The following is a 26,296-nucleotide window of genomic DNA, read 5'->3' as shown; positions in this document are numbered from 1 at the left end:
GTCCTAGGGTAAGAGTGTACAGGTCATGGTGTAGTGAATTAGGTATGTATCGTCCTAGTGTAAGAGTGTACAGGTCATGGTGTAGTGAATTAGGTATGTATCGTCCTATTGTAAGAGTGTACAGGTCATGGTGTAGTGAATTAGGTATGTATCGTCCTAGTGTAAGAGTGTACAGATCATGGTGTAGTGAATTAGGTATGTATCGTCCCTAGTGTAAGAGTGTACATACCATGGTGTAGTGAATTAGGTATGTATCGTCCTTGGGTAAGAGTGTACATGACCATGGTGTAGTGAATTAGGTATGTATCGTCCTATTGTAAGAGTGTACACGTCATGGTGTAGTGAATTAGGTATGTATCGTCCTAGTGTAAGAGTGTACAGGTAATGGTGTAGTGAATTAGGTATGTATCGTCCTAGTGTAAGAGTGTACAGGTCATGGTGTAGTGAATTAGGTATGTATCGTCCTAGTGTAAGAGTGTACATGGTCATGGTGTAGTGAATTAGGTATGTTTCGTCCCCTGGTAAGAATATACATGCCATGGTGTAGTGAATCGGATACCTCTGTCAAAAGAACAGTTGCCATTAGAGTTATGTATTAGTGAAGTTACCGGTATTTTATTGTTCAATATTTAAAGCTTCAAAATAGTGAGAAAAAGTGTGGTTATCATGAATTGTTCCATTACTCATTTACTATATTGATATGAGGTAGTGTGAGACCGTTATTGTAAGTAATTAAATATATAATGTTGAACGGTATATAAGAGGAGTTAGATATATATTTTAGTATACTGATATAATATTTCCGGGATTGGTTTGTTTTGTTGAACGTCCTATTACCAGCCAGTGTCATTTAAGGACGTACCAGGTTTTGGAGGTGGAAGAAAGCCGGAGTACCCAGAGAAAAACCACCGGCCTACGGTCAGTACCTGGCAACTGCCCCACGTAGGTTTCGAACTCGCAACCCAGAGGGTGTCGGGACACCTTAACCACTCGGCCACCGCGGCCCCATGTTTCCGGGAAAGTACTTAGATACCAATACATTTTGTCGAGTCATCATGATCTGATGACTATCTCATAGGTGCTACACTTACTCAATAATCATCCTGAAGTGCCAGGTGTTTGACGATTCACTTTTACGCTGATGTTTATAATGTACTGTCGTGAGTGATTATAATGTATTTGATATTTAGCTCTGTTTATCGTGAGAAGATCAACGCCAGAGAAACTTTATCTAAGGCGTCTGTCCGTGCATATCTTGGGTATTATATTCAATGGGTAGTGTGCAGAGGGGTTAAAGGTGAAGGACCTTCTGTGGTAGTGGTACACAAAAGTCCATATTGTGACATACAAAGTGTAAATACATCTAGTTGTACTGCTTTCTGGACAACCACATATCCCGTTAAAAGTGTTGGTCCATTAGATGCTCTGCCACTGTCGAGTTGGGTCATTTATTTAAGCATTGAACTGTTACCAAATGGTAGTATACAGTCGATATGAATACAATTTGGGTGACAGATAAATAGAATGTCGCCCGTTAGGGCGACATGAAATATTTATCTGTCACCCAAATTGTATTCATATCGACTGTATACTACCATTTGGTAACAGTTCAATGCTTATATTTACATGTACATTCATATTTGTTTTATTTACTGTAGCTTAAGACGCGTTTAAATTTGCCGCTTCCCCTATCGCTGACGTCATCAGGTTCAAATACCGGAACAACCGAAACTTCCAGAAGGATTAATATAGTCCCTCATGTCGTTATTAATAGCAAACACAAACAATGGTTTTGCACAAATTTGGCTTTATTTTCTATTTCATATACGTTTGTAAATATCGTTGAATTATTCACAATTGCATAATATCTGGTTTAAAATCCAAGCCGTTTTTCGGCGCAATGCTATACGGTTAACATTTAGAAGTGATGCGGCTTTGAACGGGTATTGCAAAGGACATACTCGATTCCTCGGAAATACTTAAGTTTCTGTCGACTGGATTTACGTTATTTTCAGAAGAATATCAGTTCTTAAATTATAAATGAAAGTCGTCTTGACAGTAGGTGAAAACGATTCCAAAGATATTTCGTTCGAGACAGATTCAAGTCTAACCAGTCGCATCTTAGCAGACGATTTTCAACTTCACAGGGGCTCGATTTTGTAAGGTACAGTAGGCCTTTAACATCAGTGAATAACCACAAAACTAAAAATCCATTATACATACACAAACAGAAACCATGTCGATGCTCCCGATTTTTCACAAGATTTTTATTTCATTTTACTATAAATACTGGACTTTTAATGTTGTCGTGTCTTACATTTCTGAAAATTCGGAAACGAGCCCCTGTGAGTGTGACGACATTGACAATTTGATAATTCTTAGATCAATAACGGCGCTTATAGTTATTTTGTGTTGACCACATTTTGTTTTAATTATAAAATATTACTCTCATAACTTGTGAAGTTGCTTTATTTTTTGTGTTGTGAATTATAAATGCTAGCTTTCGAAATCTCTCCAGGCCGAAAGTAACTGGCGGCCATTGTTTTGACCAGCAACACCTGGGGCTGTATTCCTACACTGACCGAATCACTGTCAATTGTAGTATACAGTCTCATGAATACAATTTGGTTTACTAACGACATATAGGCAAATGCAACACAGCATGTAAATATATATGCATAAATTGGGACACATAATGTATAGAGTAGAACAAATAATGTAAGGAGTAGGACACATAATTTATAGAGTATGACACATAATGTATAGAGTAAGACACATAATGTATAGAGTAGGACACATACTGTATAGAGTAGGACACATAATGTATAGAGTAGGACACATAATGTATAGTGTAGGACACATAATGTATAGAGTAGGGCACATAATGTATAGTGTAGGACACATAATAGTGTAGGACACATAATGTATAGAGTAGGACACATAATGTATAGAGTAGGACACATAATGTATAGAGTAGGACACATGATGTATAGAGTAGGAGACATGATGTATAGAGTAGGACACATGATGTATAGAGTAGGACACATAATGTATAGAGTTGGACACATAATGTATAGAGTGGAACACATAATGTATAGAGTAGGACACATAATGTATAGTGTAGGACACATAATGTATAGTGTAGGACACATGATGTATAGAGTAGGACACAATGTATAGAGTAGGACACATAATGTATAGAGTAGGACACATAATGTATAGAGTTGGACACATAATGTATAGAGTGGAACACATAATGTATAGAGTAGGACACATAATGTATAGAGTAGGACACATAATGTATAGAGTTGGACACAATGTATAGAGTGGGACACATAATGTATAGAGTAGGACACATAATGTATAGTGTAGGACACATAATGTATAGTGTAGGACACATGATGTATAGAGTAGGACACATAATGTATAGAGTAGGGCACATAATGTATAGAGTTGGACACATAATGTATAGAGTGGAACACAATGTATAGAGTAGGACACATAATGTATAGAGTAGGACACATAATGTATAGAGTAGGACACATAATGTATAGAGTAGGACACATAATATAGTTATATGGGTAGGACACAATATTATACGATAGGACTATTTAGTTCCACAAGGATAAGAACATTGTCTCGAGCGAACACATAATGTATGAATAGCAAGTATAGATATGAATGTTTATTAAGTCATTTGTAGAGTGGATTTTGTTCACTACATATACACTATGTATGGTTAACACATAATGTACTATTATAACAACAACTTATTTCACATCTATCAGTGGACATTATTTATGTAGTCACATACTGTATAGAGTAGGACACATAATGTATAGAGTAGGACACATAATGTAGAGTGTAGGACACATGATGTATAGAGTTGGACACATAATGTATAAAGTAGGACACATAATGTATAGAGTTGGACACATAATGTATAGAGTGGAACACATAATGTATAGAGTAGGACACATAATGTATAGAGTAGGACACATAATGTATAGAGTAGGACACATACTGTATAGAGTAGAACACGTAATGTATTGAGTAGGACACATAATATATAGTGTAGGACACATAATGTATAGAGTAGGACACATAATGTATAAAGTAGGACACATAATGTATAGAGTTGGACACATAATGTATAGAGTGGAACACATAATGTATAGAGTGGAACACATAATGTATAGAGTAGGACACATAATGTATAGTGTAGGACACATAATGTATAGTGTAGGACACATACTGTATAGAGTAGGACATATAATGTATAGTGTAGGGCACATAATGTATAGAGTAGGACACATAATGTATAGAGTAGGACTCATGCTGTATAGAGTAGGACACGTAATGTATAGAGTAGGACACATAATATATAGAGTAGGACACATAATATATAGAGTAGGATACATAATGTATAGTGTAGGACACATAACGTATAGAGTAGGACTCATGCTGTATAGAGTAGGACACGTAATGTATAGAGTAGGACACATAATATATAGAGTAGGACACATAATATATAGAGTAGGACACATAATATATAGAGTAGGATACATAATGTATAATGTAGGACACACAATGTATAGAGTAGGACACATAATGTATAGAGTAGGACATATAATGTATAGTGTAGGACACATACTGTATAGAGTAGGACACATAATGTATAGAGTAGGACATATAGTGTATAGAGTAGGACACAATGTATAGTGTAGGACACATAATGTATAGTGTAGGACACATACTGTATAGAGTAGGACACATAATGTATAGTGTAGGACACATAATGTATAGTGTAGGACACATACTGTATAGAGTTGGACATATAATGTATAGAGTAGGACATATAATGTATAGAGTAGGACACATAATGTATAGAGTAGGACACATAAGTATAGAGTAGGACACATAATGTATAGAGTAGGACACATAATGTATAGAGTAGGACACATAATACTTATATTGGGTAGGACACAATACTTATACGGAATATGGCTATTAGTTCCAGCAGGATAATCAGTTCGTCTCCCGCGATACCACCTGTGTAATGAATATCAATATTGATTGAATGTTTATTAATCCTTTGGGAGATGGATTTCTTCACTTACCATATAGAATGTTTGGTTTTAACTGAAGTACATATTACTAAAAACAACATTTCAATCTTCATGTGTAATCATTTTTTATTATGTCATCATAAAAAATACCTTCTGATATCGATTATGAAATAAATAAATTAAACGAAACAAAACACTTAAACAGATGAGGTTATCAAATTGATACCATTGGTAACATTTTGTCACTTTATTCAGTTATGGTTGCCTTGATCAATAGAGATGTTGTATGCAAACCTGTATTCAAGGAATGTCTATATTCAGGAAGTTGATTTGATTCACAAACTAGATATGTGAAATTGTATATAATTTGTATGATTGAACATGACATCGCTATGACAATGGTCACAACCAGCGTGACCTTGAGTGCTACGATTGGTTTTAATTTCTTTCGATTGTAGATCTGTTGATTTAGTGCGGAGGCTAACGAATAAGATGGTGTCAGTATGATTTATATTCTATACATAACATCAAACATATCAAGTGTCATGTATATCCTTGCCATACTGATTCAGACAAATGAACAGCATGCCACACCTGTCTTAAAAGGGGACTAGTTTTCATTGTTACATGTGTTTTACTAGTACATATACATTATACATGTTCGATACATACAATTTTACAAAGTACAACTTCTGTTCAATAATGTTACGATTACATATGAGATTTCTGCAATCCCGCTGAAGCCGGAAAGTCTAATGTATGAAAGACAATGTCAGAACAAATATATGTTCTCTCGCCATCAAAAGAAATTGTCGCTATTACACTCTATACAGTCCAATGCTTTAATACTCGGTTACTATCAAACTTATCACGAAACCCAGTTAATAAACACTAATGCCATGTCGGATATTGTAATTCGACAGGACGCACCTGAGAAAGGTGATTAACAGAAGCACCAGGTGCTTGGTTTATTCGATGGTTTGGGGAGCCGTGTCGAGGTAGATACTGTATCCAGCGAAGGATGGAGTCTGTATTTGTCAATTATCATATCCGCAAGAGCTTCGAAAACGTCACTCACAGTATGGGAGTTATCACTATATACTTCCATGTAAGGTATTCCAATGTGTTCCGCCAATTTTTCTGCCTTTTCTTTTGGTATTTCTCGCTCTTCTGAATCACAGTTGTTTCCGACTAGAATTGTGGAGATCATTTCAGGGCTGGTGCAGTAAGCTTCCAGATCACTATACCTAAACAGAAGGTATTTCGTATGAAAAGAATATGTCAAGACTCTTGATAGAATCATAAAATTATCATTTTGGTTTCTTGGATAAATCCTTACAAACTATTATCGGAAAAAGTAAGTGTACTGAAGTAGCTTGTTAATTCGTTACAAGTCTAGGTTATGCAGTTGTGAATTACGTACAACGTTATACGTTACCTCGATCCTGGTGTAAATTACGTACAAAGTTATACATTACCTCGATCCTGGTGTAAATTACGTACGTTATACGTTACCTCGATCCTGGTGTAAATTACGTACAACGTTATACGTTACCTCGATCCTGGTGTAAATTACGTACAACGTTATACGTTACCTCGATCCTGGTGTAAATTACGTACAACGTTATACGTTACCTCGATCCTGGTGTAAATTACGTACGTTATACGTTACCTCGATCCTGGTGTAAATTACGTACAACATGATACGTTACCTCGATCCTGGTGTAAATTACGTACAACGTTATACGTTACCTCGATCCTGGTGTAAATTACGTACAACGTTATAGAACTTATATACAACTTATTCAATAGATATGTAGAATGCTACGAATATCCTCAACCCTATTGTTATTGATAGATAATAAGCAATTTTTGTTCTATTTATACATCCTTTCGAAAGTTATAAATAGCCAAATCCCTAGTTGTAAATTATGTAATATGCTTTTAGTCATTACTGATTCTATTTATATTCCTTATACAGTTTATATAAATATATATTTCTCAATATAGTTATATTTATAAATTGCTTCGAAAGTTATAAATAGCCCAGTCCCCATTTGTAAATAATGTGATATGTTTTTAGCCAGTAATGAGGACCAGGATTGTCCCCGTATTCCGTATTTTCCAATGACCATAGATACAAAATCTATTAATGATTGTTTGTTTATTGTTCATGGCAGGAGATAACAATGATAAATGAAACATTTCACTCACGTCATCTGAATCTATAGAGCAGCTTATATAATATACCCGGTACATACTGAACATGATGTCCAACTTAAGGATGCTTTACCTCCGACAAAGATTAATTACGATCAATTAAAAACAAGTATAGAATGTCATATACTTTTATACAAACCATAAAGGTACATAATTTACGCTATAACATATATCGCGCTCAAAAACAATGAGCTAGGAATTTTGGTGTTGTTTTAACTTTTAAATCTAATTCTAAATTATGCATGTAATTAATAATGGCGTCTTGAAAAGTTTCAAACATTATTCTTGTAAGCGTTCGTTATAAGGAAGCTGTTGCTGATTTTGTCATATATTTGGTGTGAACTAGATATATTCCTGTTTTATTTTATGAGAAATAGTGTAGACACTGTCGGCGATCTAGTATCTGTATATCAGACATACATTTCTACGTTACACTGTATTATCCTATAAATCGGAGTATTTAAACTGATTTGGTATGTCTTTGATATCATAATTAAACGGTTGATATTTTCTCCGTAATAACAAATATTACTACATTATCATTAAACTGTTTTCCTTGACACCCGGAAGTAGGTAAGGTTGCTTACCAAGATTGGACACTTTCGAAAGTGTGGCCTTTGGTAACGTCAAATAAGATGAGGCAGCCGTGTGTCCCCCTGTAGTATGACGAGGTCAGACTCCGGTACCGCTCCTGACCTGTAATATACAGAGACATCATTGAAGATCACATATTTGTCGGGTAGATGTTACAATATCTTCATTTCTCGTCGTTTTTTTTGGGTTCTGTCAGTAGTGATGGTAAATTGGCAATAATATTCACTTTACTGATTAGCCCGAGTTCCCTCTGGTCCTAGGCACCATGTCACCAGACATGGTGTTATGGTCAGAGAAAGCTTGGGCTATTTACTGATATCCCTCGAATATATACGTATGTAGCATACTAGCATTGGGGTACCATGAACTGAGCCACTATGTTTTGTAAAGCGTTACACTTATAGATATATATTCATGAAATGAACATCGAACATGGAATTCAATTAAATCGTCTTGTCTATGTGCCAAGTTATCGGGGTACACATGATATATTAACTGACCACTTTGTCACGTTTTCTCCTTAACCTCTGCTTAGTGTAAATAAAGTCGTGTTTCCTGTTGAGTACCCGAGGCCAATCCATTTAACAAACATTAGATTTAACATAGCCTGATCAGTAGACGACGTATATATACATGTTGGTTCTGCTGTTGTGACTATGGTTCAAGGTTAGGCGAGATACATGTAGTTTATTAAAATTGAATATTTCATTTCCCCATAAATACACCTGGGCATTAATTGATAAATAAGGTATATCTAAAAGGTATATTTACTGGATTTTTTTTTTTACTTTGGCAATGACATTAAAATCTACCTGATAAGATTTAAGTATAATGGAATTTTAAACAGTGCTGGCAACGGTGAAGGCCGTTACTGTTTTGAACTAAATAAACACTGGACATTGCCCAGCTGTTGCCTTTTCAATACAAGTGTCTGACCACTCTGACCACGTACAGAATCAGTGACTCGATGATAAGGTCTAAATAGTGCGTCACTATCAGAGTACAAAAGGTCTATCAGAGGACAGGAATCGGATGATCCGCTATATTATGTCTTTGTCGACAAAATGAAAAATGTATTTGTCCATTTGAGGTTTATTTTAGCGCCAAAGCACCGATACAACCGTATTCTGTTGAATTATAATAAAATCGTATAACGAATTCAAAACCGAGGCTTAAGCAAAAATATATATCTATATACCTAAGTATGTTTGCATGAAATCGATCGTTATGTTCCATACTGCATCTACGTTATCAATGTTAAAACACACAATCCATGCACCAATGGCCATATCTTTAAAAAATGCACATTTCAAATTCAATACTTTTGTACACACTTAAGCAGCTTAAGGTAAGTGACCTCGCCTCGACTTGGTCCGGTTATATTAATATATTGTCGTGTTTATACCCTGACCGCTGGTGTGGCCGAGGTGGACACTGAACGTCGTATATACATGTATCTTTCACGTTCCAGTTATTACCCTTATCTAAGTAGAATGTTAGGTTTAATTTGAGAACGTGTTTTTAATTTGAAAGCGTGTTTCTCTCAGTGTGTTATTCCATGTATCGTAGTCTTATCTGATTGTATTCTGCATTGTTTACTCCAAGATTGTTTTATGTAATATTATTAGACCTGTTTTTTCACGCGTGTCATGAGGGAATAAACATTTAAATATTGGAAGTGAATGTGATGTGATGAAGTCACTAAACAGGCTGGTATAAATGTAGTCCTACGTCTGTGGATATATCGTTATAACTACATGTCGTATAGATACTCTAACAACATCACGCTTACAGGAGACGTTTTTAAAGGTGCATTATCACCGCTGATAAAAAAGAAAGAAGTCGCACTGTCTTATCCGTATACGGGGATGTATCAAGCAAAGTATCTCACTTGATATGTGTATCAATGCTCAGTGTCGGTAATAGTATTTTCTAACAGCTTTACCTGCAGTATCGCATATTGTCATGTCGACATTTCCCTTGCCACGTTTAACCACCGATTTGTAACTTGTTTTCCTTGGGAATTCAGCTTTCGAACTTTTCCTAATATGGTGAGAATGTGTCTTTTTCACAGTTTTTGTTTCCAAATTTTCACTTTCGAACGTTTCAAACATTGTTGTCTTTCCAACACCATTTTCTCCGAGAAATATAACTTTCACTTTCAGGTCTACACATTGATCTTTTGGAACTCCTCGTTTAAGTTGCATTTGTGTTGTATCTGTTGTCAAAGTATTAGTTATGTACCTGCCATTGCTTGGTGATCTATATTTGATGAATTCCGTCTCATTCCACTGACGGTAGCATATTGCGCCGTGTTTGTGCTGTCTTGTCGTAAAGTCGGTACTGAGAGAAGTTTTGGCGATGCCTTTGGTAGATAGCGCCTGACTGAAGTCAATGTTATTTTGTCGCTGTGATTTAGTATCATCGGAAGGCAAGTATGACAGTCCACTGGAATCGTGTGTTTCTTCTATGATATCATTCAGCAACGAATGGAAACACAAAGCCATGTCGTGTCCGAAGTTCCATCTGTCCACTACAAAATCTAGCGGTACCAGGTAAGGTATAGGAAAACTCATCCGGCATCAAGACCACAAATACTATAGAGAAACACGGCGGCGTCTCATTTAATACTTGTTCCATAGATGTAAGGATGGCTCATGCGTAACCTGGTAAACTTCACTAAATTATTTACATCAATGTAGTGAATAGTAAATGTACCTTGACGGAACCACATGGTAAACTGCACTGCTATACATGTACGATTGTATTTATAGGCAAAATGAAATTACATAAATCGATCCTAATAACATCAGATAAATTGTACATGTCACATGTTTCGAAGGAAAGATAACTTTCAATCACCATATGCTTGAACATGTGCACCTTCATATTAGCGGCGATAATGGACATCTTTATCGTCCAATGAAATGTTCGTCTCGCTTTGATGGGCGGGACAACATTCCAGCGAAAAGTTCACTATCGATAACTGTGGTATTTAAATATAGCCGTTCGGATGGCCTTCAGTCGTGTGTGTACATAACACTGAACAATGGGAGAAACCTTGTCATGACACCATGACCTCTCTCAAGTGCGCAAAGGTTTCCAGTGTTTTTACAATAGCCTGTACAGATTGTCCATGACTCTAAGTTCATCCATATCTGTCGTAACTATCATATCTTTACACGGTATAAGATTCAGGATGTTATAAATATTTTTCGATAAAATCGATAATTCGTGCTTAGATGGTCATCTTGTATTCCGAGAGAATCAATTGTTGACGCTGAGTTTGTAGTTTCTTATTCCATCAAATTAATTCTTGAAGCTGAGGTTATCATTTTTTTATGAAATAAAATGTTACTGATGTTCTTTCTCAGCACAGTAATTTACCTGAGCATTGCACAATGATTGTATAACTGAATGAGGAAAGCAACACTGCAGAAAAGTATCATTTTTGCAAGCATTATGTCGTATTTATGTCTATAATCTTTATTGATTACATTTTACCTGAACGCGTACTGTGACGCGTGGTAATGGCAAATTGAAGTTCTGTCACTAATATGGCTACTTAGGCGTTGTGGCTAGGAGCAGTTATTATGGAATTTAAAAATCGGTTTTAAATTTCAAATGCCTTATGTCAAGATTATATTAAACCCTTTTAATTAGATTATTCAACATGCAAAAGGTCAAGGAGTAGCGCCACTACCAAGTATCAATAATAAGGGAGAAACTATACAATGACGAAATGGCTCGGTGCTAAGAGCACCATACTGTTACAAAGTATGCTATAATATTATTTGAAAGACAAAGACTTTCATATACACCTAGTATCACCTGCTAACAACAACTAACACGCATATTAGATACAATTGGATTTCTGTGAAATGTAAGAAAAGAAAATAATGTATATATAAGGTACAAATAACGATGAAAGAGCTAATTGGTGAGTACAAAGAAGACAAGTAAAGTAGTGTGTTTTTTCGAGGAGTCTACGGGAAAACATCGATGCATTATCAGTTTAAAATAGATAGTGTAATAGCAATCCCGACTTTACATTAACAACTCATTGTCTTGTGTTTATTATATGAACGCAAAAAGATAATGCTGTTCAAAATGTGTTTCATTAGCAATGAGTCATCTTTGCTGCGCTGTGGTCATGGTATGTATTTCAAAAAAGGCTTTTGTCAATGGATACTTTTCGCAGATGTGCATAATAAACTGAACGAAATGGTATACTTTGTGAGATTTAATATCATAGCGAATATACTTGAATATTAATGTTTATTAGCCAGAAGCTCGCGAGGAACGCCCATTTTCTAAAATATGTCAAAATCTCAAAACCAAACAATTATCACATACCGTTTTTTATGAAAATTATCTTAATGTGTGTTTCGTCCTAAACAAAATTGTAGATGATGTTGTGAAAATCATACCACTTATAGACACTATTGCTATCATGTCGTACTTCGTCACCACAGTGCAGGGCACTGGGCCAATAAGACAATGACATGTCAGTGTTTATGGTCAATGGTCAGTCCAAATTACCTGAGTCACAGCCAGGTAAATATCCGCGGGTATCAGTCTGGACATTGGACGAGATATCGGTGCTTACGTCCAACTGGCGTGTCCATTGTACAAACAACTTCACATGTACAGCTTCAACGGGAAGGGAATACCTATACTGGTTTGGGAGTGTGATAGCACTTCACCATTAGAATAGTATTACTGTATCCAATCATAAGGAAACTCAGGGAGTTTTAAAGTTTACGTTTAGACATATTTTATTGGAAATTCACCAAAAGGATTGGGCACAAGTTATTGTAACTTTCTGAATTACACAGGCAATATTCCTTCACGTGAAATTCGCGTGAAAAGGGCAAAAAAGTGAATTTCACCTGAATTTCACATGAAAAATTTCACGTGAAATTCACGTGAAGAAATATTGCCTGTGTAGAATCAAACGAAAAATCTTCATTACCGTATAAAATAAACCTAAATCACAAGGTATTTCTTGATTCATGTTGTTCGGGTATTGCAAAAGGACGTTTAACTAAGGGATATCAAACATGTACGTTTTATACAAATTCTTGTGAAATTCTGTCATACTTACCTGTCGTCGTTATCTATGTAAATGCTGGACAACAGTTCAATGAAGTATTATTCCAAGCCACTCCCAACACAGCATGTGATACTATTACGCCTCCCTTTTGACCTCTGAAACTAGCACCGCTTTCCAATATATACATTTTATGCAAGGCGTAGGCTGAACCTGTGACTGACTTTTTTTCTCTCTTAAAAAACCCCAATAACAAACAAACTTTGAATGAATCTTTTCTGGCCACAGAAACATTCATAGCTCGATAGCTACACATACCTGTGTTGCGCGCATGTCTTACCTATGTCGCACGTACAGTCAGTAATATTGTCGCACGAAAAGATATTGGTTATAATACCAAAAAATCGAAGGAGTGCCTCAGATTTGCATATATGTGTGATATAAGGTCTGACCAATGTTTTTGTTTGTATGGTTGATTGATCAGGACGTCATTGCATTTTTTTAACTCATTAGAAAATATATCTCGGATGTATGTTGCCATGCTGAATGCGGAATATTTTCCCAGTAGTCTGAGATGTGCTATGATTAATATATATTGAAAAATTCTCTTTGTATAATTAACCTGAACATAACGACTAAAGTCTGTTTGTATGATTAACCTGTTCATTACGATTAAATTATCTTTGATTAACCTGTACATTACGACTACATTATTTTTTGTTTTTTTTAACCTGTTTATTACGACTAAATTATTTTTGTATTATTAACCTGTTTATTACGACTAAATTATTTTTGTATTATTAACCTATACATTACGACTAAATTCTCTTTATGACAAACCTGTACATTACGACTAAATTCTGGTTAGTTTCACAATATACCTCTTAGCGCTTCATGTTGAATTTTATATTTACCATCTGACGATATTTGTACAAAGTAGTTATTTCGATATTTGTACAAAGTAATAACGCTGGTTATTTTTACAATATACATATGACAATATTTGTACAAAGTAATAACGCTGGTTATTTTTACAATATACATATGACAATATTTGTACAAAGAAATAACGCTGGTCATTTTTACAATATATATATATCACAATATTCGTACAAAGAAATAATGACAATAAATGTACTATACAGTTATGACATTTTTTTTTACAAAATAATTAATAAAAAAATAATAGGATGATATTTGTATTAGGTAATTATGACGGTAGTTTTACAATATCCATATGACGATATTAATTTGTACAAAATGAATATGACGGTAGCTGTAAAAACGTAATAATGCGTTGGTTTTATCATATAATCATGACGGCATAAGTACAAAGTAATTATGACGTTTAGGTTTACGCTATAACTATGGCTGATGATTGAACAATTAAGTGAAGACTGTATGTTTACAATTTAATTATTACGATATTTCTACATTTAATTATAAGGTTCAACATCAGCATTCCCATGATCACTCTACTTTATATCTATGTCTATCATTAATAAAGAGATTGTTTTACATAAGCTCTAAGCTTGTTACCAAATCCTTTTGTATACTTTTGATTTATTGCATTGTTTTACTATTCTCAAATTAATATTGTTTAAACTAAGTATAAGGTTATGCCTACAATTAAATCATGACGGGATGTGTACGATTTAATTATGATGGCATGGTTATTTTTTAATTATAATGGCATGGTTATTTTCTAATTATAATGGCATGGTTATTTTTCTAATTATGAGATTAAACTTGCAATTTTATTACGAGTGTATGGTTACAATGTAAGTATGTCGGCATAGTTACAATTTAATTATGACGGCATGGTTACAATTTAATAATAACGGTAAGGTTACAATTTAATAATGACGGTATGGTTGCAATGTAATTATGTCGGCATAGTTACAATTTAATTATGTCGGCATGGTTACAATTTAATAATAACGGTAAGGTTACAATTTAATAATGACAGTATGGTTACAATTGAATTATGACAGTATGGTAACAAGTTAATTATGACAGTATGGTAACAATTTGATTATGGCAGAATGGTAACAATTTGATTATGACGGTATGGTAACAATTTGATTATGACGGTATGGTTACAATTTAATCTTGACAGTATGGTTACAATTTAATTATGTCCTTATGGTAGCAATTTAATTATGACGGTATGGTAACAAGTTAATTATGACAGTATGGTAAGAATTTAATTATGACGGTATGGTTTCAATTTAACTATGACAGTATGGTTACAATTTAAATATGACAGTATGGTTACAATTTAATTATGACAGTATGGTAACAAGTTAATTATGACAATATGGTAACAATTTTATTATGGCAGAATGGTAACAATTTAATAATGACGGTATGGTTACAATTTAATTATGTCCTTATGGTACATGTAACAATTTAATTATGACTGTATGGTAACAATTTAATTATGACGGTATGGTAACAATTTAATTATGACGGTATGGTTGCAATTTAACTATGACAGTATGGTAACAATTTAATTATGACAGTATGGTAACAAGTTAGTTAAGACGGTTTGTTTACAATTTAAGTATGATGGTATTTACTATTATGATGACCGTTGTTACAGTTTTTAGCTCGTCTCTTCGAAGAAGAGTGAGAGCTTATGTTGTCACTCCGGCGTCGGCGTTGGTTTTTCAAATGTTAAGTTTTTGGTGCAAGTGTTGAAAGGCATAGTAATTTATGGTAATATGGTCCCTGTGGGGGTCAAACTATCCCCTGCTAGAGTTAAACTAAAAGATTTTTTGGAAAAAAACAACAGATTTTTGATTTTTTTTTGGACTTAAAAAATGTTTGAGTTAAGTTTTTGGTGCAAGTGTTGAAAGGTATTAATACATCACTTTATAATTGTACTAGGGTGCTGATAATTGGCAATAGAGTCCCTATGGAGTTAAACTTTCCCCTGTCGGAGTTAAACTTAAAGATTTTCAGAAATAAAAAAACTCTGATTTTTCTAATTTTTGAACTTAGAATATTTCTGCATTAAGTATATGTTCCAAGTGTTAAAAGGTTAAATCTGTTTTTTTTTTTAATATATATATATCTTTGGACTTAGAACATTTTTGTAAGTTTATGTCGCGAGTGTTGAAAGGCATAGTGATTTATGGTAATATGGTCCCTGTGGGGGTCAACCTATCCCCTGCTAGAGTTAAACTAAAAGATTTTTTTGGGGAAAAAAGATTTGTTTGTTTTTTTGTTTTGTGCAAGTGTTGAAAGCTATTAACACATCACTTTATGATTGTACTAGGGTGCTGATATTTGGTAAAAGAGTCCCTCTGGAGTTACACTATCCCTTCTTGGAGTGAAACTGAAATAAAAACAATGTGAAAATGCTCACATTAGACAATTTATATAGCGGTCCACATTTTTCAAAGGAAACAACTGTCATAAGGATACTATTCAATTTTATCAAAAAATTGAAGAAATAGGTCCAAAACAATTACATTAAATTTTGTAGTTAATATATTTATTCAATCTTCAACAACATAGCTTGTGTCCCGAATGTTTGTCAATAAATAATTTACATATGTATATATAAATTGGTATGGTTTTGAAAATTGCATGAATACACAAAACACAATCTGATCAAGTAAACAATATAAATATTATTAATGCAATTTGCGAAACCATACCAATTAATATATTTTAAATATTTATTGACAAACATTTCCTAGACGAGCTATGCTGTTCTCCAACAGCTCTTGTTATAATTATATGGCTCTAACTTGGCTGTTATCATTTCGGTAATTTTACAAATAATTTTACTTTGTTTGTTTGACATATCACTATCTAATAATACGCATTCATAGAAATGCATTATGTCTGAATTGATAATGTCAACATTCAGCCAAATGTGTGCGGTGACTCATTGGAGAAACTTCTAAACATTATATTATTAGATCGGTGTAATTATAATCACGTGATGTCATATGACGTTGGCGGAAAACCCTTTCAGACAAAACTGGTTAGATTATTTAGCATACTTGTTTGATTACGTAATAGCGATTTCACTAATGTATAAATAGAAACAGTGCTACCTGGTGATTCATCTACATGTGCCTGTTCTGTCTCCAGTTCGCCCATCTACCTAGTAATTCGGATGCTATTTGTGATGTAGTATGGGAAAGTCGCAATTGTTCAAGGTGGGTTCCCACTTATACCATTAATAAACTATACTTGAATATTTTTAATGTTTCCAGACATACAGCCACGGGCAGTAACATCAGTATGTACATTAAGGTATTGTGCTTTAAATCATATCATCAAACCGTGTCATTAATTAGTGGTACAAGAGAAAGACGTTCTCTACTCTATAGATGTTATGTAATCACGATTAAAGTACAGAGAAACACAAGCAAGATTAAATAAAATAGTCGTATTCTAGTCTGCTCACTCATTCATACGGACGTAGAAGTTATGTCAATCATATTGCCATTTGCGAGGAAAGTTTTGTATAAAAGTTATTAAATTAAGCTACATTATAATATTATATACCTTATATTTACTTGATATTACTTTTTGTTGTTTTTTTTTTTTTTTGTAATTTATACACTTGTAAGTGAAGGTCCGAATTCTTTGGTATTTTATAAGGTTGATGATATTTTAAAAACAAGAATGGCATTCTGCATGTGATATACATATATAGAGGAACACTACAGTTCCATTTGCAATTCAACTAATATATAGTTATTATTCAGAAAAAAATACTTGTAGTAAGATTGTTGAACCGACATGGACACAAGTGTCAAGGTTTGATTTTAACTAATTACGATTATTCAATCGCATGAAGTACAATTCTCATCGTCCCCAATCTATCTCGATATAGATACGACACGTATATCTTACGAAACATTTGACAGGGAAGTACACAGGTGTCTAATCTATAGGTAGCTATATTGTAACCCTACTTGTCAACAACTTGAATCATCCCTATGTAAGAGTAGTTCATTAATGTGTGAGGGTGCCCGGGCAAATTCTTAATCAGTAGTGTCAGTTTTGAAGTGGCCTTTTCCATGATTAAGGTAGACCATGACTCCGTCACTAGTATACTACATTGTCCACCTGAACAGTCAGTCTCATTGAAACATGTAGTCATGTCTGTTATATGTCAAAACCCTATGATAAGCTTTTTCAACATTGTTTTGCTGGATAAAACCATGACCATTCTATTTTTTCTCACGCGCAATAAAACTGCCACATAACCATTCAAAAGGAACGTAGATTAAAGTGTTGAGACATTCGATGCCACCGCAAAAAGGTTGTCTTGAGACAGAAGTGTATTTCAATTAGTTATAAATGTGTGGAGGAAGAAGACCTTAATAGCTAATTAAGGTTCGATCTGGTACTGTACATACTAATCTTCACGAAAATTTGTATTTTGCCTTTTGATAAGGGATGGGAGAATACCCGATAGGTATTCAAAATCACGCATAAACAAAAGGTAGTGTTTTCTTCACACGTCAAAACACTTTGAAAACAAAAGGATATGTATCCTAGTTATCCCAATTATATCTTATGCTATTTTAACAATATTTTTTTTTTCAATTTTCAATATCTCAACAATGATTGTTATTAGAGCATCGTACATAATTGATATTCATGAAAACATTGTACAATATTGAACTTGATGTGATTTTGGTCGATCCACTATAACACTCTTATTTAAGGAAGTCAGCATGGCGGCTATTTCAAAAATATAAATGGTTACTGTATAGCTGGTAATATCCGTGGGATCTCATTCGTGTGGGTAGTCAAACCGGGATCCCATTAGTGTTGACAGTCAAACCGAGGACCCTATTCGTGTTGACAGTCAAACCGGGATCCCATTCGAGTTGACAGTCAAACCGGGATCCCATTCGTGTTGACAGTCAAACCGGGATCCCTATTCATGTGGGTAGTCAAACCGGGATCCCCATTAGAGTTGACAGTCAAACCGGGATCCCATTCGTGTTGACAGTCAAACCGGGATCCCATTCATGTTGACAGTCAAACCGGGATCCCATTCGTGTTGACAGTCAAACCGGGATCCCATTCATGTGGGTAGTCAAACCGGGATCCCATTCGTGTTGACAGTCAAACCGGGATCCCATTCGTGTGGGTAGTCAAACCGTGATCCCATTCGTGTTGACAGTCAAACCGGGACCCCATTCATGTGGGTAGTGAAACCGGGATTCCATTCGTGTTGACAGTCAAACCGGGATCCCATTCGTGTTGACAGTCAAACCGGGATCCCATTCATGTGGGTAGTCAAACCGGGATCCCATTCGTGTTGACAGTCAAACCGGGACCCCATTCATGTGGGTAGTCAAACCGAGATCCCATTCGTGTTGACAGTCAAACCGGGATCCCATTCGTGTTGACAGTCAACCGGGATCCCATTCATGTGGGTAGTCAAACCGGGATCCCATTCGTGTGGGTAGTGAAACCGGGATTCCATTCGTGTTGACAGTCAAACCGGGATCCCATTCGTGTTGACAGTCAAACCGGGATCCCATTAGAGTGGACAGTCAAACCGGGACCCCATTCATGTGGGTAGTGAAACCGGGATTCCATTCGTGTTGACAGTCAAACCGGGATCCCATTCGTGTTGCCAGTCAAACCGGGATCCCATTCGTGTTGACAGTCAAACCGGGATCCCATTCATGTGGGTAGTCAAACCGGGATCCCATTCGTGTTGACAGTCAAACCGGGATCCCATTCGTGTTGACAATCAAACCGGGATCCCATTCGTGTTGACAGTCAAACTGGGATCCCATTCGTGTTGACAGTCAAACCGGGATCCCATTCGTGTTGACAGTCAAACCGGGATCCCATTCGTATTGGCAGTCAAACCGGGACCCCATTAGAGTGGACAGTCAAACCGGGACCCCATTCATGTGGGTAGTGAAACCGGGATTCCATTCGTGTTGACAGTCAAACCGGGATCCCATTCGTGTTGACAATGAAACCGGGATCCCATTCGTGTTGACAGTCAAACTGGGATCCCATTCGTGTTGACAGTCAAACCGGGATCCCATTAGAGTTGACAGTCAAACCGGGATCCCATTCATGTGGGTAGTCAAACCGGGATCCCATTCGTGTTGACAGTCAAACCGGGACCCCATTAGAGTTGACAGTCAAACCGGGATCCCATTCATATGGGTAGTCCAACCGGGAACCCATTCGTGTTGACAGTCAAACCGGGACCCCATTCGTGTTGACAGTCAAACCGGGATCCCATTCGTGTTGACAGTCAAACCGGGATCCCATTCGTGTTGACAGTCAAACCGGGATCCCATTAGAGTTGACAGTCAAACCGGCATCTTATTCGTGTGATGTTTCGAATTCGTTATGCCATAACTTGCTAAATATTTGGCCATGCTTTTGTGTGAACACTAGTTGGAAAGATGGCACATTGATCTTTACGTTGATATATGTAGCATCTAAGAAATACACTAATAAGAACACTTGTTGGGGAGTTACTGAGAGTTACTACGAATTACTGCGAGTTACTGCGAGTTACTGCCAGTTACTGCCAGTTACTGCCAGTTACTGTGAGTTACTGCGAGTTACTGTGAGTTACTGACAGTTACTGCGAGTTACTGTGAGTTACTGCGAGTTACTGTGAGTTACTGTGAGTTACTGCCAGTTACTGCGAGTTACTGTGAGTAACTACGAGTTACTGTGAATTGCTGTTTTCTACGGCAAGTATTTGAATACATTTTACTACTACATGTATATAGTACATTAATATTTGCCTGGTAAGCCCCTATTGTTATGGCTACCGAATCGGATTGTTTATAAATACATTTGTACTAGTATATTACCAACCCTTTTATTAGTAGGCATTCGTTTCGATTAAAAAGATATAGATATAGTTAATAAGACGGAGGCCAAGGATTTCAAATTAGCTAAGAAAACGAAAGCCAAGGATTTAGTTAAAAGAAAAGAGACCGAGGATTGGTAGAAAGATTTAGATTTATTTAACAAAACAGAGGCCAAGGAATGGTGGAAAGATTTAGATTTAGCTGACAAAATAGAGGCCAAGTATTGGTAGAAAGATTTAGATTTAGTTAACAAAACAGAAGCCAGCTAGAAATATTTATATTAAGTTAACAAAATAGAGGGCATGGACTGATAGAAAGTTTTATATTTATTTTAAGCAAAACAGAGGCCAAGGAATGGTAGAAAGATTTAGATTTTGTTAACAAAATAGAGACCAAGGAATGGTAGAAAGATTTAGATTTTGTTAACAAAATAGAGACCAAGTATTGGTAGAAAGATTTAGATTTTATTAACAAAGCAGACGCCGAAGATCGGTAAAAGATTTGGTTAACAAAATAGAGACCAAGGGTTGGTAGAAAGATTTATATTTATTTAACAAAATAGAGGCCAAGTATTGGAAGAAAGATTTATATTTTTTTAACAAAACAGACGCCAAGGATCGGTAGAAAGATTTAGTTAACAAAACAGACGCCAATGATAGGTAGAAAGATTTGGATTTAATTATTTTTAAATAGGTCAAGGATTGGGAGAACGTTAAGATTCTATTTTGCATAAATATCGAAAATTATTGTATTTTATTGAGCAATGTATTGTTAGCATTTGGTGTTTCGAAAACATTACGAATAAGGACATAGGTTGACATCAACTTCTATAATTAATCCGATCAAATTTTGTCGACATCATCAGTTTTTCCTTGATTCACGTTTCTTGTGGCCCTGTAATGTAGCGGATATTTCCTTGTGTGGCATGTGTATAAGACGACCACAGCCAGAGAGCGGTTTCCCAGGTAAACACACGCATCAGTGTCAGACGACAAGTGACTGCCGGTAATCCCCATTCTGTTTCTATGTTTATAGACGACGTAGCCCTCACAGGTATCCGTGATGTGATGAGAAAAATGATCCTGTTCTGCTTATGTCTATTACATACTGTTGACGATATCGTAGGTAATGACAGATATTTAGTAATTAATTAACTTTTCACGATCTTTTAGGAACATTTAAGGCTTAGTAAGACATCATTTGTTTAAAGAATATGGCCATTTGACCCCATTTCGATTATCAATGCCGTGCGTGTCAAAGGTAGACTCCAGGAAGTGTTCGTGTCAGTTGTAAAACAGTTTAAAATGCAGCTATCATGGTCAACAGTACGGAAATTAATGTATCCACTGTAAAACGTGAATCTTCCCAGTACTATACATCAATATACTGTAAACGTGTAAATGAAAGTTTAGCGGGTAATGTTATTTTAGCGATTTTGGCGTTGGGGGAATTACGTTTTATAAGATTTCTGTAATAACCATTATCATTTACTACTTCTATAGAAAATGTGGTTATGCTAATTCTTCATTGTACTTATCTGTCCTAATTTGGCAATGCGCGAAAACTTCAAATGACAAAGACACGCTCGGGGTTTCCCTACCTCCAGCAGTGTTTTGCTTTTTTTTATCCAGTCTTAAAACAGTGTTGCTATCTCCTATACCGATTCTGAAGTTGGTGACAACAAAATCGTTAGCTACAGCAACGACCATCGAACACGTTTATCTTCCCAAGAAAATAGAGCGTTTCTCAATGAGATTATTATGTCGAATAAAAACATCCTCGAGGTTTTCATCAGCCTGCATCTCATTAAACATCATCGAGGTCTTCATCAGCCTCCATCTCGTTGGACCTCATCGATGTCTTTATCAGCCTGCATCTCATTGAACGTCCTCGAGGTTTTCAGCAGCCTGCATATCATTGAACGTCCTCGAGGTTTTCATCAGGCTGCATCTCATTAAGCTTCCTCAAGGTCTTCATCAGCCTACATCTCATCACACATCCTCGAAGTCTTCATCAGCTTAAATCTCATTAAACGTCCTCGAGGTTTTCAGCAGCCTACATCTCATCAAACATTCTCGAAGTCTTCATCAGCTTAAATCTCATTAAACGTCCTCGAGGTCTTCATCAGCTTAAATCTCATCAAACATCCTCGAAGTCTTCATCAGCTTAAATCTCATTAAACGTCCTCGAGGTTTTCACCAGCCTGCATATCACTAAACATCCTCGAGGTCTTCCATCAGCCTGCATTTCATTGAACGTCCTCGAGGTTTTCAGCAGCCTACATCTCATCAAACATCCTCGAAGTCTTCATCAGCCTGTATTTCATTGAACGTCCTCGAGGTCTTCATCAGCCTACATCTCATTAAACATCATCGAGGTCTTCATCAGCCTCTGTGTCATTGAACGTCATCGAGGTCTTCATCAGACAGTATCGCATTAAACATCATCGAGGTCTTCATCAGCCTCTGTGTCATTAAACGTCCTCGAGGTCTTCATCAGACAGCATCGCTTTAAACACCATGTTGTATTTTTACTGTCCAAAGTCGATTTCTGTCATGATATATTTTGTTTTGAAGGCTCTTAAATACTAGTATGCAAATGTGACGATGTAAAATCAATTTGAAGTTACTTTGATTACTCTGAATCCTTTGGAGCATGTGTTGATAAGTGAGGTATATAAATATGTGTCAACTGTGACAGCTATTTCACCTCTTTCTGGACTTAATTGTGTGAGGAAACTGCAGAACCCTATTATCCATCTATATAGAACCATTCACGATTAATACTTAATACTGATTATCCAAAGCATTACCCTTGACCACTTTGATATAACGGATGCCATGAATGTGGTGAAGAAAACAAATGCCTTTTTATTACAATGTATATCAGAGTACAAGATTGATGTTGTTGTTTTTTTAAGATGAATGCGATACTTGTCAAATTCCAAGTTATCTTTTTGTATTTCCCTTGTGTACGCCAGGTGCTGACATTGCTGTTTACGTCCGAAATATGAATGGTACATATACGTTATAATATATAGTAAAAACAACTCTCAAATAGACCTAGATACGTTTATTAGCACTTTTCACGTGTCGAGTCAACTATTATAGCGCAAAACATACAGTAGGAGATTTTCTGATTTTAAGAACTTGAGTTACTCATTACGTAACATAAAACCACACCCGAGTGTGTTTTTTTTTTTGCAGATTTTAAAATATAAAACTATGATTCCGTCTTTCGCGGCCAATTTAACGGAGCGGGCAATACATAGGAAACTTTCGCTTGATATCCTGCCATTTTCCAATAAAAGTTATAGAGATAGAAGGTGGAATTATTGGACCAGGGTCGCTCATCAAAGTAAAATAGACACCAAAACCTAGCATTTACTGACATCCTCTCAGAATTACACATGGTTTAAGGCAAATAACAAAGTGATTCATTACGTTTCCAAAAAAATAATCCACCAAGTACATTCACGACAAAGACAAAAATCCTGTTAAAGTGTATGCGTCACGTCACGTGGCGAGGCACATTGGTGCAGACGACTAGCACTGCACCTGGATGAGAATGAGGAGTTTGTACTTCATCACACTGATTTAAAAGATAAATAATGATCTTACACTAAACATCCTCCAGTCGCACTAATGCAATAGATCGGTTTACACCGGGGACATGTGTAAAGTATCAATCATATTTCAGTTTTAAGATTTTAGGTAGATTTCGGGATAACATAACATCTCAAAAGCAAATTTTATAATGACTTACTGACATTTCGTTCTCCCGGTCTATCAGTACACTGTAGTTTCAGTGACTGCCACTCGCTAAGATTTCTTATTTTAAAATAGTTTGCAAAATTCATCGAAGACCACGTGACGATACGATAACGTAGGAATTGTATGATACGTACACGGACAGTACCACAGACATGTAGCGACGTGTATGATCGACATTAGCAGGTGTGAAGAGGAAAGCAGTGTAACGTTATCTCCTAAACAATTAGCTTACGTGATCCCACGGACTGATAACGTCTATAGGCGACCCTCGATATAAGTGGCATACACGTCCATTTGTCAGTGTGATACTATGTTTTTTTCTATTATTATTTTTCACAATAGTGACAATGCATATATTTTAGTTGTTGAATTCACAACATGCAGAAGTAAAAACAGATACATTTACGTACTTAATAGTGAAACAACCCTGTCATTTATCGATGGCGTGATCGTCAGGCGACATTTTGATAATACTGATTTCAGTTTTATGTCATCTGCCATGTCCGAATATTTTATTTTTATTATGACTTTCAGATTATTATTTTAATTTTATTTATTGAACAACCCTCAGCATCTTATTACAGTAGAAAGTGTTTGGAATTTTAACATGAAGTAAAACTTATGGTTTTGTGGTGTAAGTTAACATCATTTTGGAAAACAGAAATGTCACATTTTAAAAACTGTCGTAGATTATTTTAAAGTATATGATGTGAATACATCATGTACCGACATATCTTTATGATAAACTTACCTGCCGTATCCCAGATATCCAGTTTTATGACCTTGCTCTCACGAGATATGAAGCTTGTCGATTTACTAGCGTACCCTGTTCTGGATTGAGAACCTTTGGACGAGCTAGAGAACTGACTAGATTTCGACATTTCATACTGGTCCTCGTCCCTGTTGACGAACGTGTCCACAAGTAAAGATTTACCCACGCCTAAATCCCCGATCACAACCACTTTACATTTCAGAGTTCGTTCAGAAACCCGCTCCGTTGCCATTGCGGTAGGATGAAAACTTTCTCATTTTCAATTGACACCTTGATTTGTTTATCATGTATGATAACAATTGAATTCCTGTCACGTGATCGAAGTGACGCCAGATCAAACAAGTCATCACATCTGCGCTGTAATAGCTGGGCCGGTCAATCTCTCTGGATGGTGTCCGTGTATATAATTAACTCGAGACATTAATATAGTTTCATGGGAGGGGATGTAACATAAATACAACATACTGTCATAGCTATGATAACACACTGTTGATATGTATTTCTCAAGTGAGGTGATGTTAACGTAGGGTTGGTAACTAGGTGTAGCGAGGTAAAAGTATCCTGAAAAGTTTGAGTATATTACGATTACTGATTTATATAATTAGGCACAAGCATCATTTTCTTACGTAAAGAAATTGTTTCTGAATATCATAACGGTTTAACAGACAACGTTATCCTGACGTTATCTCTAGAGTCTGTCAGGTATAATGTCATGGGTCTTTCTTTGAACGAACGGTTAAGAATATTATACATATTTCATGTTTTGTGAAGTCTTATCGCCAAACCCGACCAAATTACGGGTTAAACATCTTCTATTTATAACACAAAGCGATGTGTAGACCGTTTTGATTTGCAGAATTGCTCCCTCCCTTTTATTTATTTTCGTCACGGAAGGCATAAAGTAATCGTTAACTATAACATACATGTATGGTTACTTTGTTTTGTTATGATCCATAGGAGGTTCAACAAATCAG

General features: G+C 35.8%; 2 protein-coding genes across 4 annotated transcripts in view; one reads left to right on the top strand and one right to left on the bottom strand.

The window, feature by feature from the left end:
- The window catches only part of LOC117332770 (putative cysteine protease YraA), a 58,654-nt gene that overhangs the window by 25,602 nt on the left and 6,756 nt on the right, over positions 1 to 26,296 (top strand). The window lies entirely within an intron of this gene.
- On the bottom strand, positions 5,178 to 25,616 carry LOC117332768 (ras-related protein RABD2a-like). 3 transcript variants are annotated; one of them, XM_033891798.1, is made up of 3 exons: positions 25,302 to 25,616; positions 7,877 to 7,985; positions 5,178 to 6,316 (listed from the first exon to the last, which is right to left on the bottom strand). In XM_033891798.1, exons 1-3 carry the CDS (start codon positions 25,552 to 25,554, stop codon positions 6,013 to 6,015), a joined length of 666 nt encoding a protein of 221 aa, XP_033747689.1. In that variant the 5' UTR covers positions 25,555 to 25,616; the 3' UTR covers positions 5,178 to 6,012. The 3 variants fall into 3 exon arrangements, with proteins under 3 accessions (XP_033747689.1, XP_033747688.1, XP_033747690.1); XM_033891797.1 differs by lacking the exon at positions 25,302 to 25,616 and adding an exon at positions 9,829 to 10,743; XM_033891799.1 differs by lacking the exon at positions 25,302 to 25,616 and adding an exon at positions 10,128 to 10,719.

The sequence above is a fragment of the Pecten maximus genome, chromosome 8 (assembly GCF_902652985.1).
Source record: "Pecten maximus chromosome 8, xPecMax1.1, whole genome shotgun sequence".
NCBI classification, from domain to species: domain Eukaryota; kingdom Metazoa; phylum Mollusca; class Bivalvia; order Pectinida; family Pectinidae; genus Pecten; species Pecten maximus.
This window is presented reverse-complemented; position numbering and strand designations above follow the sequence as displayed.

Excerpts from the sequence above, each read along its gene's own strand:
- LOC117332768 (XM_033891797.1), bottom strand. The coding sequence starts at position 10,459 with ATGAGTTTTCCTATACCTTACCTGGTACCGCTAGATTTTGTAGTGGAC. Across the intron at positions 7,986-9,828 it reads GACAATATGCGATACTGCAG|GTCAGGAGCGGTACCGGAGT; the intron begins GTAAAGCTGTTA and ends TGTATATTACAG. Across the intron at positions 6,317-7,876 it reads TTCGAAAGTGTCCAATCTTG|GTATAGTGATCTGGAAGCTT; the intron begins GTAAGCAACCTT and ends CCTTCTGTTTAG.